At 39.5% G+C, this 12,658-nt stretch overlaps 1 protein-coding gene across 1 annotated transcript; it reads left to right on the plus strand.

Moving 5' to 3' along the window:
• The first annotated feature begins 408 nt into the window (after positions 1-408).
• On the plus strand, positions 409-7,486 carry hpdl (4-hydroxyphenylpyruvate dioxygenase-like). Its single transcript, XM_012862747.3, has 5 exons — positions 409-1,154; positions 2,500-2,666; positions 2,755-2,906; positions 4,226-4,353; positions 6,925-7,486. The coding sequence occupies exons 1-5, from the start codon at positions 424-426 to the stop codon at positions 7,103-7,105; spliced, it is 1,359 nt and encodes a 452-aa protein (XP_012718201.2). The 5' UTR covers positions 409-423; the 3' UTR covers positions 7,106-7,486.
• The last annotated feature ends 5,172 nt before the right edge of the window (positions 7,487-12,658 follow it).

The raw sequence follows: 12,658 nt of genomic DNA on the forward strand, positions 1-12,658 counted from the left end.
TGTGTGTGGTCAAACATTTGTTTTTGTCAAAGACAAATTCAAACGGTGGAGGCGAAACCCTTTAATCTTGTGTGTTTATTTATTTTATGTATTTAATTAATAACTATCGTCTCCAGCAACCTGCTGGAAACGATAGTTCATTCATTCAAACCCAGAGTGCTCTGAGTGGGTCGCTCATTCACAACGAAGACATTACAATGAAATTTATTAGTAATAATAATAAAAATTTTAATTATTATGATTATATATATTATTATAACTATATTATTATTATTATATATTTTACTATGACTATATTATTATTATTATCATTATATGGATAATAACGGGCCATACCGCGGTCGTTTTAAATGCCGCCCTACCCGGCACACCGCGTTCCTACCCGACTGACGAATGGAGCGCACCCCTAAGCCACACGCGCTTATGAAAAAAACAAAAAAACAAAAAAACATGGCTGTACCCTTGCTCAGGTTACACCACGTTTCGTTGTTCGTTTCTAATGGGCATAAATTAGCCTCCGACCTCGTCTCCAAATACAAGTTTAATTTGTTTGCCACTAGACTAACTGACAGGTCCACGCAGGTGGCATTCCGAAAGGGAGCGGCTGTCTTCGTTGTGAATGAGCGACCCACTCAGAGCGCTCTGGGTTTGAATGAATGGCCGCAGGTTGCTGGGAACGACAGGAACGATCAAAACTCCGCCGATGCTCCGCGGGTCAGCCTGGGGAAACACAAGCGGAGTCGGCCGTCGTGTCTTTACGACGTCCACCTGGACCACCCGGTGGACTCTGTCAGCAACGTGTGTTTTGAGGTGAGCGACGTGGAAAGGGCGTTCAAGGAGCTCCGACGCCTGGGCTGCGACTTCTACGTCCCCCCCACGACGGTCGAGGACGAGAATGGCCTCGTCACCTACTCCGTGGTCAAATCGGTCGTGGGAAACGTGTGCCATACATTGATCGATAAGACGAAGTATGGAGGGATATTTTTGCCGGGGTTTGACGTCACTGAGAAGGACTGGGACTTGGAAAAGGAGGACTTGTCTTGTCCAGTGACCCATTTTGATCACGTTACCTACGCGTGTCCCAGGAACTCAACCCACCAGGTCATGAAGTGGTACGAGAAACTTTTTGGGTTTCAGCGATTTTTTATAGATGGGTAAGATACGTCCCAATTTATTCTTCCCCCATTCTATGGCAAGCTGTTGTCACATATAATCAAACCACTCTCCTTATATCAGAAAGGTCATTCCTCGCAGTCAAATTTAATTCTTATCAGCCACTGTGGAATTAAAACAAAATTGAAACAGCCTTGACAGCGACAACTATAACCAGCTATATTATTACATTTTAATTTTGCAACACTTCTCACTGACTTATTAAAGGGGATCTGGTAAGTAAATAAATAAATAAATCACACTGTTAAAGCAAGCCCACCTTAAAACCCTTTAGGTCATTGAATGGTTTGATAACTGTCTTTTTTACAAAGCACAGAAAACAGCTGCATTTTTTAACCTCAACTTCATTCAGTGGGACTAATGCAGGCCTTCAGGGGTCTGTCTTAGGGCCACTCTAGTTCATCGATAATGTTGACTGCACTATCGCAACGCTGTTTTGTTGAATTTATGCCAACAATGCCCATAGAGCTCAGTTAAGTATTCGCCTCTAACTTTTCATTCTTTCCAAAAACAAGGGAAAAATAGTTATTTGGTGTGTGTTTGCACTGTTCCTGTGCGCTGGTATACGTTTTGGCCAATACTAGACATCTATTGCAGATATCCATAGTTTAATTAAGTGTTTCTCAATAAAAAAAAAAATATATCACTTCGGGTATAGGAGAACTTATTGATTATCTGGAAGTCAAGTATTTGGAGTTTAAGACGTTATTCTTCCCAAGACAAAAGACAGCGCCCTGCAAAAGCATCAACACATCTTGAATTTTTGTCTTTACAGTTATCACGTCACAACCAGAGACTTGAGTGTATTTTTGAGATTTTATGTGTTAGACCAACGCAAGGTAGCTCATAGTTCATGGTGAAGAGGAAGGGAAACGATCCGTGGTTTTCCAACTTTTTCCGAGATAAAAACAGGAAAAGTAGCGGGGAGCATTCTTTAAAATTGAGTTCAATCCAGATTCACAACTGGATTTAGGTCTAGACTTTGACTTAGCCATTCTAACATATGAATATGCTTTGATCTTAACCATTTAGGATAATTTTTCAGATAAGAATAAAAACAGAAACCACAATTTATTTTCCTTTTCTTTCACAATTATATATGTGCTGTATAAATACATTTGCCTTGCCTTGCCTAGAGGGTACTGATACTTTTCTAAGGTGCAGTATTTTAATTTTCCCAGGAATCTAACTGCTTTCAGACACCCACAAATAGGTTAGTCTCACCAAGAATACACATTGCAGCTATTTCTTTAATAGATTGCTCACCAGGACAGGCACTACGGTGCCATTTATCCAGATAAATGATCTTTATGCTATCTTTTGTAGTGATGAAGATGTGGACGAAGGTTTTGTGGTGAACCAGGAAGGAGTCGGGCTTCGACTCACTGCCATGGAGTACTGGAAGTGCAGCAAAGCCGGCATCTCTCTCCCCTTCACGGACAAGAGAGAGCCCGACTGCAAGTTCGTCATCGCAGAATCACTTCCTCATCAAAGTAAAAGGAGCCAGCTGATATTTCAGATCGCTCCACAGGTTTATGACGTCGCAGCTTCTGAGCGCCGGCCCTGCTCTTCCTCTTTTAGGTCGCAACCAGGTGGACACCTTCCTGGAGCAGCACAGAGCGGCGGGCATCCAGCACATCGCCCTCTACACCAAAGACATCGTCTCTGCTGCACACACGATGGCTGAAGCCGGCGTCCAGTTTTTCTCCCCTCCCCCTGCCTACTACACAGAGGTTTGAATCGCTCCCAGTCGCACAGCCTGTTTGCATAAGAGAGAAATGCATATCAGATCAGCGTATCCAGTACCACATCAGAGCTGGTTTTACTCCCGAATGTCTAGCGTCTTGGGGAAGATTCCCTCATGCAGCCCAGTTCTTAATCGCTCTCTTTAGGACCAGGATGCCACCAGGCATGCCACTGTTTGTGCAGTGAAACAACTCTGAAGAAGCCTTTAAAAATAACAACACAGAAATATCAAGTCTGTGGTGTGGATCATATATTCAGGTCAATAATTCAATTATAAAACTACCAGTTCAACTAGTTATTTGTTCATTTTGACGATTATAGCTTACAGGTAATGAAAAAAATACAGTTTCTCAGACTTATAATATAAGACTATATATATATATATATATATATAATTTTTTAATACAGATATTTTATGGCCTACAGAATTGCGGGAAAGATTGCTGACTTGACAGTTTCCCAGCAGAAAATCATTGACGCCCTCCACAAAGCTGGGTGACCCACAAAAGGCTTCTGCTACAAGGCGATCTGTTCCCAGAGTGCTGTATGCAACCATGTGAATGGAACATCTCATGGAAGGAAAAAAATGTGTTAGAAAGAGGCAAAAAAGCAAAAAAAAGATAACTGATAACAGCAAAGCACAGTCTAAAGTTTGGTTGAGCTTCATCAGGCATCGGCTGAGGCTCATTAGATGGTTTTACATTTATATCGTAGGGAATACCTGATTTTGGTCAAATTTTCAAATAAACTTAATACATTTTGCGTATGCTCACCAGAATGTCACCCTATTATGATGGCTATGACCAGGACTCCCAGTTGAGAGATCCTGTATCTCACTGGTGCATTCTAAAAGGAATGAATAAAAAATAAATAAATTTAAAGCAAAAAATTGCTATCATGGTGTTCAGCTATAGTAAAAGACAGAATTCAGTTAAAAAAATGTTACCCTTTCCTAAACTCCAAGTAGACTATTTAGATTATACCTTAATAAACCAAAGCTACAGCTTTCCGGTGTAGAATCAGGATTTTTCGTTTTTAAATAAAACTTAAAAAATGACAGAGGCGCAACAACAAAAAGGAAGATCACATAGTTCATAAAAAGTACTGAAAGCTACAGCGCAGACAGACCTTTTTCTACAGTGATCATGGCACTGCAAAATCACAAGAGAATCATACGATTGTAACATTATTATTAATGTTTATTGCTATAACAACAGCGTTTACGATTGAGCCCACTTCTTCACTCTTCCCATTTCTTCCTTTCAACTGGTTTGGTAACCACTGATTTATTTTTTTCCTCTGGCAGGCTGGAAAGCGGCAGGAAATAGAGGAGGCGGGACACGATCCCCGGAAGCTTTCGGAGCACGGCATCCTTCTGGATGCAGACCTGCAGCAGGATCCGTCGTCCCTGAAAGAATGCAGCGGAAACAAAAGGTGGGACAAGATATCGAGACTTGCAGCCTCTCGTTTTATGCTTTTTGAAGAAATGAAGCCTTTATCAGCTCATCTGCAACTGTTTTGTTGGGATAGATGTCAAACTGTTAAAAAAAAGAGTGTGAAATAATAAACATCTAACACTTTTATTCTGGGCTTTAAATGACACCTTTGAAAATTCTTCAATTAAGGCTGGTCTGATTGCACAACGAAATTAACATTTATTTTGAAAACAAAATTAGGGAGAACAAGCCTGAATTTAATGATAATATCATCCAATCAGCACACATTATAATGCATACAGGCTGAATTATACAGATATACCTCATTAACATGTCCCTTAACAAACTGCAGAGGAATCACACACTTTTTGTGGTAGAGTTGATTTTGACTTGGTTGGTTTGATGTAATGGAGTTTATACATGGTTATAAACATTTTCGTTAGGATTTAGTTAGTGGCTCTTGCAGAAGATGATGATACTCTGCTTTATTCATCCCAAGCTGGTTCTGAGGCGTGTCTGGGATCGTTGTTCGAACCCGTTTCAGCCAGCTAGCTGTTGATTTGAAGGTAAATAATTTGGAGGTAGTTCTCGTTTACTTTGTGTGACACAGCAGTGCCACTGGCAGAAAAATGGCCCCTCAGTATGATGCTACCACCACCGTGCTTGAAAGCTGACTCTTTGATTGTGGCTCGACCGCCCATTCTTTTTCTTTCCTGACCATAAGACGTTTCTCTAGACGGCATTGAGCTTCTCCATTGGGCCAGCTGTACATTTCAGTCGAGCTCAAAGGTACTGGGGCTTCTTTCTTGGTGGTATCATCTGAGATCACATCTTTGTTACTGTGGATTTCCTGTGGACCATGACACTGGTGTTTAAAGCATCTTCCGGTTTATGGCAGGCTTTAGGCTTGGGCGGCTCCTTAGTCGTTCTTAAACTTCCCGACCAATTAGCTTTCATTAACGACCGGAGCTGGTTTTGGTTTTGGAGTGGCTAAAGATCGCTCAAATAGAACTTCTGGAATGACCCGCATTTAAAAAGCAACTTATTTTAATGAGCTTTGCCATTTGTAATAAAGGAACTGCTGAAATATCGGGCGAGAATTATGACAGATGGCTATATGGCAGTGTTGTAGTCAAGTCACTATGCCTCGAGTCCGAGTCCAGGTTCGAGTCTCCAGTGTTCAAGTCTGAGTCAAGTCCAGGTCATAGAAAAAAAAAATCAGTCGAGTCCGAGTCAAGTCCAAGTCGAGTCCTTATTGATCAAGTCGAGTCCAAGTTCCGCAGTGAAAATTAACGTTTGTTGTAGGAACATGCCGTGACGTGTGATGTATGACATTAAGCAGTAACATTCCATTGCACTAATAATTTATATATTAAAATCATACACCAAATAATATTTTAATGACATATTAAAATTATAGCCTAATGATATAAAAAAAAAGTTGAGTCTTTTTCTCAATTTCCGAGTCAGAATGATCTGAATGTAGGAGTCCGAGTCCAAGTTCGAGTCATCGGTGCTCAAGTCCAAGTCAAGTCACGAGTCTCTAAATTTAGCTAATGACTCGGACTCGAGTTCGAGTCTCGGACTCGAGTACTACAACACTGCTATATGGGCAACTGTGGCTCAGTAGGTAGAGTTCTGAGTTTGATTCCTGCTTTCGCCATCACATTTCGATGTGCCCCCTGAGCAAGGCCCTTAACCCTAAGTTGCCTAAAGATCAGTGCATCGGTTTATGAACGTGTGCACTTTAGTCACTGCGACTGGGTGAATGTGGGTCTATTGTAAAGCGCTTTGACTGGTCAGTGTGCCTAGAAAAGGTTTTTATAGATATTGATTCAGTCCATTTCTAGGAAGTGTGTGGTTTCTCTAACCTGACTAGAGCTCCACACGGCTCCACACATCCACCTGGAATCGCTGCCATTGGGAGGGATTTCAGCACCACATAAGGTGGACGAGCCAATCGGGATCGCCGGGCGGGATTTTTGTACATCTGGCGTATCAGAGAAGCGACTATTTGGATTCAGACAACAGTGGCAGCTCGCAGGGAGGATGCAAGCAAGCTGTAACATTGTTGATGATGCTATTTCATCAGTGTTGTCCAACCTACCAGATATAAATTCTTTAAAAGGACACCAGAGAACGGCTTTGAAGGCTTTTGTCGGTGGGAACGATGTTTTCGCCCTTCTCCCGACTACATTTGGCAAGAGCTTGTTGCACGTCAGTAAAGATGACGGACAAGTGGTTTATCCAATCACATGCAAGGATGTTTGATAAGGCCCCTCCTCCTGAAATACATCTCCAATGGAGCGATCCCAGATGGATGTGTGGAGCTCTGCAGAACAAAGTCCATCTGGCGAGAGTCAAGTTAGGGTTTCTCTGCACCTTAATAAGGGACATTTGTTTAAATATTAGTGTGTGTGTGTGTGTGTGTGTGTGTGTATTGGATAAAACCCACAATTTTGAATGAAATTCTTAGCAGTCCTTAATTGTATAATTATTTGAAAATTTGGATCAAAATGCACTAATAAGGCCCAAAATATGTGTCCTGATCTTTGGGCTATGTCTTCAGATATCTCCTGCAGGTGTTTACAAAGCCCATCTTCGCTGAAGACACCTTCTTCCTGGAGCTGATCGAGCGCCGGGGGGCAACGGGGTTTGGCGAGGGGAACATCCGGGCGCTGTGGAGGTCCGTGCAGGCGTACATGGAGAACGAGAGGGAGGGGGGTTCTCAAAGAAAAACTGTGCAGTAATGATCACTTCATGTTTTTCCTACAAGCCTAACTTATTGCCTGTGTGTTTTAAACGTAATGTTATCGCCCTTATAGCGGAAGTTATGCGTGTCAAAAAAATTGTTTTGATGTTTCTCTCTTCATGTTCTGTTAGTGGGGTTTCTTGAATATGACCAGACTGTCTAAAAAAAAAAAAAAAAAATGAAATGTGCCTACATGGGATGCCGACAGTGCTTAAAACGCTTTAGTTTCTGTGCTGTTCTCCCTTTTATCAAAGCAAACCAAATGAACTGAAAGCAGCCGTACCTCAATAAATCTGTTTCTCACCGACTGTAAAGACTAAACACTGCATTTAAACGATGTTCTCCACATGAGGCAAACATTAAACTGAAAAGAAACCTGTTTTTTCTTCTTTCTTTTTTTAAGATACTACCACCCACGAGACTGTTTGTAATTACAATATTAAAAGCACTTTGTTCAGTGCCTTGCAAATGTCTTCCTAGCCACTGGACTTTTTCACATTGTATTTTAATACCACATACTTCAGTGCATTTTTGTTGCTATTTAATATGATTTCCAAACACAACAGAGCGCATAATTGTAAAGCAGTAGGAATAAATGTAGGTTTCAAAAAGTGTGGCACACATTTTACCTCAGCCCCCACTGAGTCACCGCTCTGATAGATTGTTTCCCTGCAGTTACAGTGTTTGTTTTTCTCCACCAGTTTGGCTCATCGTGTGACTTCTTTGTCCAATCTTCTTTGCCAAATAGCGTGAACTCAGACTGGACGGAGAGCATCTGGGAACATCAGTTTTTCAGATCCTGCCGAAGGCTCACGCATTGCTTTGACTACATGAATTATGCTTTGTTCTAAACTAAACCATGCTATTCATAGCCCTGTCTGTGTAGATATTGGCTTTTGGCTGCCTCCAACAGGTTTTCTCCCAGGATTGCTCAGCATTTAGCTCCATCCGTTTCCCCTCCCCCATCAACTCCTACCAGCTTCCCTGTCCCCGTCGAAGAAAACGGGCGTATGACGAGGATGGTGATCCGCACAGTGGCAGCCCACTGCTCCCCAAGGGTGATGGGTTAAATGCAGAGAACATGTTTCATTGGAATGTACGTTGCAATGACAATAAAGATGATTATATTATTATTATAAAGTTTGATCTCATCAGATCAGAGCAGGTTGATGTGCATATTTGTTGCGTCTCCAACATGCAAAATGCACAGCCTTCTATTAATAATGCCTTTCTTCTTACAACTCTACTATAGAGGACAGATTTGTGGAATGCAAGACTAATGATTGTCCTGCTAACATCTTCTCCCTATTGAGCTGTGGATCTCTGCAGCTCCTCCAGAGTTAACCACGGGCCTCTTTCCTGCTTCCCTGAGTAAATGCTCTCCATGCATTCTCTTTCCATTTAGCAAACCTTTTGAGGCATTCACAGAACCGCTTGATTTATACTGAGATTATGTGACACACAAGTTGGACTCTATTTACCATTTTGCCGACTCCTGGAGGAAACTAAATGCGCTGGGTTTTATTTAGCAGCGTCGGAGCAAAGGAGGCTGAACACAATTCACATCAGCCTTTTCTGAGCTAAACCTTAAATCAAACTCCTTAAAGGAATTTGGATCTGGCTTTCTAACCGTTCAGACTAGTGATGCCTCGTGTAGGACGACACTAGAGAACATAAATGCTTTCATGAAGAGTTTGGTGTTAGGCAGTGATACTGGTGAGATAAGATCACACCATGTAAATCACCAGGATGTATATTTAATGCTGCTGGTGGATATCAGCACCTTTGCCACCACTGAGAAGTCTTAAATCCAGGCAGAAAAAAAAATGTTATATTTGAAATAAAATGTCTTTCAGTTAAAACTGAGTCTTGCTTTGGAATGGTATAATAATAAATACAACATTTTGGTGAACGTAGTACACAGCACTTATGTGATACTTGGGTGTCACATAAGTAGCAATTGTGTGATTTTTACAAACTGTTCTTTCTCATAAATCCCCATAATATCTATGCAAATGTTGGTTCAGAATTTGGAACTAATTCTATTAATTAACAAAGCAAATACATGCTAAATTATGAGCAATCAAAAAGTTAATTTGTTTCAGTAACCCAATTAACTAAGGTGAATGCATAATATAGATTAATTACTCATTCTGATGTTTTAAAGCCCTTATGTTATTTTATTTTTTTTTGCTTATGTGTAATGAAAACACAACATTTCAGATTAGAATATTACATCAAACCAATACAAAAATATTCATTTGTAATACAGAAATATGGGCTCAATGAAAAGTGTGTTTAATAGTTGCTTAAAGGTACTTTTAGTCTGACAAATGAGCCTCCTTGGAACCCATATTCTAATTTATTGAATATGACTGTGTATATATGCACGACCTTTCAGATTCTTTGTGCTCTTGGAGTGAGTTCAGTCACTCTAGATGTTCCGGATCCCTCAGGAACCGTCACTGGACAAAACAGCTGCTCCTCTTTAAGACACAGAGGAGTTTTTTTTTATGGTTTTTGGCAACAACTTGGCTTTGGATCCTCTAAGAGGGGGACTTCAGACCCACCGAGATGTGCCCCTTCACTTTAACTTGGCTATAAACATAATTGGTGAGGATTAGTGGGATGGATGAAAGGCAATGAAACTGAGATGGGAGCTCCATGAAAGCCATATGGTTCTTTTTATGCTCTGTCTGTAGTCACAGGATCCCACTGGGTAAAAGACATTTCAGCAACCCGCTGAAAGACAGCTTTTAAAGTCGTGCACTTCTGAATTTCGACAAATGGTGTCAGTGTTTTTCTTTAAATCTATCTGATCTGTGCAACCAGATGCACAAACTGTTAGATATGTTTTTATATAAAGTTAAAAGGACAAAAACAGTTTGGATATCATAGCTTGTTCCTCCAATGTTAAGTAACTAATAACTACCACATTTTTAGAGAGAGGAAGATAGTTTGCATAGATTTGTTTGAGACTCCATGAATAGTAACTGCAATGTGTGATTAAATGGGAATTGTGAGACGCAGAGGGGATTAACTGTTCATTAAAGTTGAGAAGCGATGGCTCCTGTAACAGGAGTTTGTCAGCCATCTGTCCCTGGCCAGGGTGAGCCACAGATGGAGCCCAGCATTATGCAGGGGGCTCTCTTGAAGATTGCTTTTTTTTTTTTTTTTACTGTGAATAAACACTCAGAACATCAAAACCAAAAAATAAGAAAACAAAAGCCTATTCACAAGATGCACGAGTCTTTTTCTTGTAACTCGTTTGGTGAATGCTGCCCCCTACAGGTTTTACACCCACAACACACATTGTCAGCACTTAGAATCCTTTTGTTACTGAAAAGTGCTTTATAAATAAACTTTCCTTGCCTTACCTCCCTCTACTCAACAAGTACAAATATTATCTAATCATTTGCTTAAAAACGACTCATTTGTGAAGTTTTATTGACAGAACAACCTGGGAAAATAGAAGGTTTCCTGTGACATATATGTCATCAAGGGTAATAAGGGCAAAAAATGTAATATACAAGTTCCAAAACATGCACGTGATAAATAAAATATAACTGAGAATACATAATTTAAATTAATGCAATAAAATCTATAACCGTTTAGAATTTTTTTAAATGCACAAATAATAAAATGTAAAAATCATTAAAAAGCTTATAGCAGACACATACACACACACACACAGATAGATAGATAGATAGATAGATAGATAGATAGATAGATAGATAGATAGATAGATAGATAGATAGATAGATAGATAGATAGATAGATAGATAGATAGATAGATACTGTATAAATTAGTATATATTTAAATACTTCTGAGTCCTGTGTTGTTGCAAATGTCCATTAGCCATCAGTTTTATTCATCACAGTAAACTGCTTTGCAGTTGTTAGGGTTTATCTGACGAGACTCTATTACATTATTAAATAATTTCAGGATGGATGGTTTCACAGTACATAAATAATTGTCCAATTATTAAAAATATGATGTATTACTTTTAGTACAATAAAAGTATATATCATTATAAATGCTTCACTTAATGAGTTATACATTCAAGCATATAATTACGTATTTAAGAAATTGACGTCACATTTCTCTAAATATGGATTCTTTGTCATTTCCTGTGTTCCTTTAAATTTCATTCAAAAATATCGGCCATTTATTTTGGCCGTCAATACTGCACTGCCTTTGATTACTGAAGAACCGGACCTTTAAACAAACTTTTTACCTTCAGGCTGGTGCCCGACACTGTGTTGGAGACAAATCCTGGGTTGAAAAAAAAAAAAAAGAAGCAGACAGTCTAAAACCGAGCAGGGCGGTCTGGATAAGATTAGAAGAACACAACAGATGTTACTCCTTGATTAACAATGGTGTCTGCCAGGGGTGAGCCTCAAGCTCCCCACCCTTATGAGGCCTAGTGAAGCAACTTCTTTCTGCCCTCTTGGAAATGCGTTACTGTACAAAGCTTTTTGGGCATCTTACATTAGGAAAATTATTTCATATATTGTTACTTATGGTTGAAGTTTAACGATAAATGTCAATTATTTGACTACTTAAAATTGCCAAATACTTTTTAAATATTAACCGGATTTTGCAATGGTATTCATACATTATGAACCTTTAAACACTGCTGTCACATTAAAACAGCAATTCTCAATGTACTTTAATAGGGCTGTGTAGTAAACCAACACAAAATAGTGCTTATAGTGAAGTGGGATGAGAATGATACCTAAAATTATTTAACATTTTTAATCTGAACAGTGTGTCCCCATTTTTTTTTCTGATAAAACTAAAAAAAAAAAACAGTGTTAACAATTGCCTTCAGAAGTCAATTCATCATGATTGATCCACGATGACTCTGTAGGAGCTGCACAGATCCACTCCTCAGGTTGGATGAGCTGTTGACAGAACAACTATTAGTTCAGCACAACACAAATTTTGCCTTTATAAAAGAGCAGCAAGCAGAAAGTCATTAGTGAAAAGGAGATTTCTTTTGAAGTTTGTTTAAAGCCATGTTGGATCAAACATGTGGAAAAAGCAGTCTGGTCAACAGACAACCAAACTGAACTATTTGGTTTACACGAAGAAAAAAAGGCTGTGATGATGCTTTTCTTCAGCGGGTACTGGGTTGATGCCGAGATAGTTTTACCCAAAACTGAACGTTGCCTACTGTTTGTTCAAAGTCTAAAAAGTACAATATACTTACTAGTCTAATCTTGATGTAATTGTTCATCAGCCTTTCAACATAGTTTGCGAAACTCCAATGTGGAAACACCAGAATTCTGAATATTCCTAAAGATCTAGCTGAAATCAATCTGCTCATGAATCTAGATCACGTGTTATCAATATTTTTACTTCTTAATGCAACTTTTAAATTACACATTAAAACATTTTTTTTTTATGCAGAACGGGCCTTGGGTGTGTTTTAGGGGATGGGCGGGAGGGGAGCCATTCATGCAAGATCAGCCACTGATATTAGATATATTATAAGAGTTCACTTTTGAAACTGAATTAGTAAAATTAACTTTTTAATGATATTGA

This window comes from Fundulus heteroclitus, chromosome 10 (genome assembly GCF_011125445.2).
Source record: "Fundulus heteroclitus isolate FHET01 chromosome 10, MU-UCD_Fhet_4.1, whole genome shotgun sequence".
Classification (NCBI taxonomy): domain Eukaryota; kingdom Metazoa; phylum Chordata; class Actinopteri; order Cyprinodontiformes; family Fundulidae; genus Fundulus; species Fundulus heteroclitus.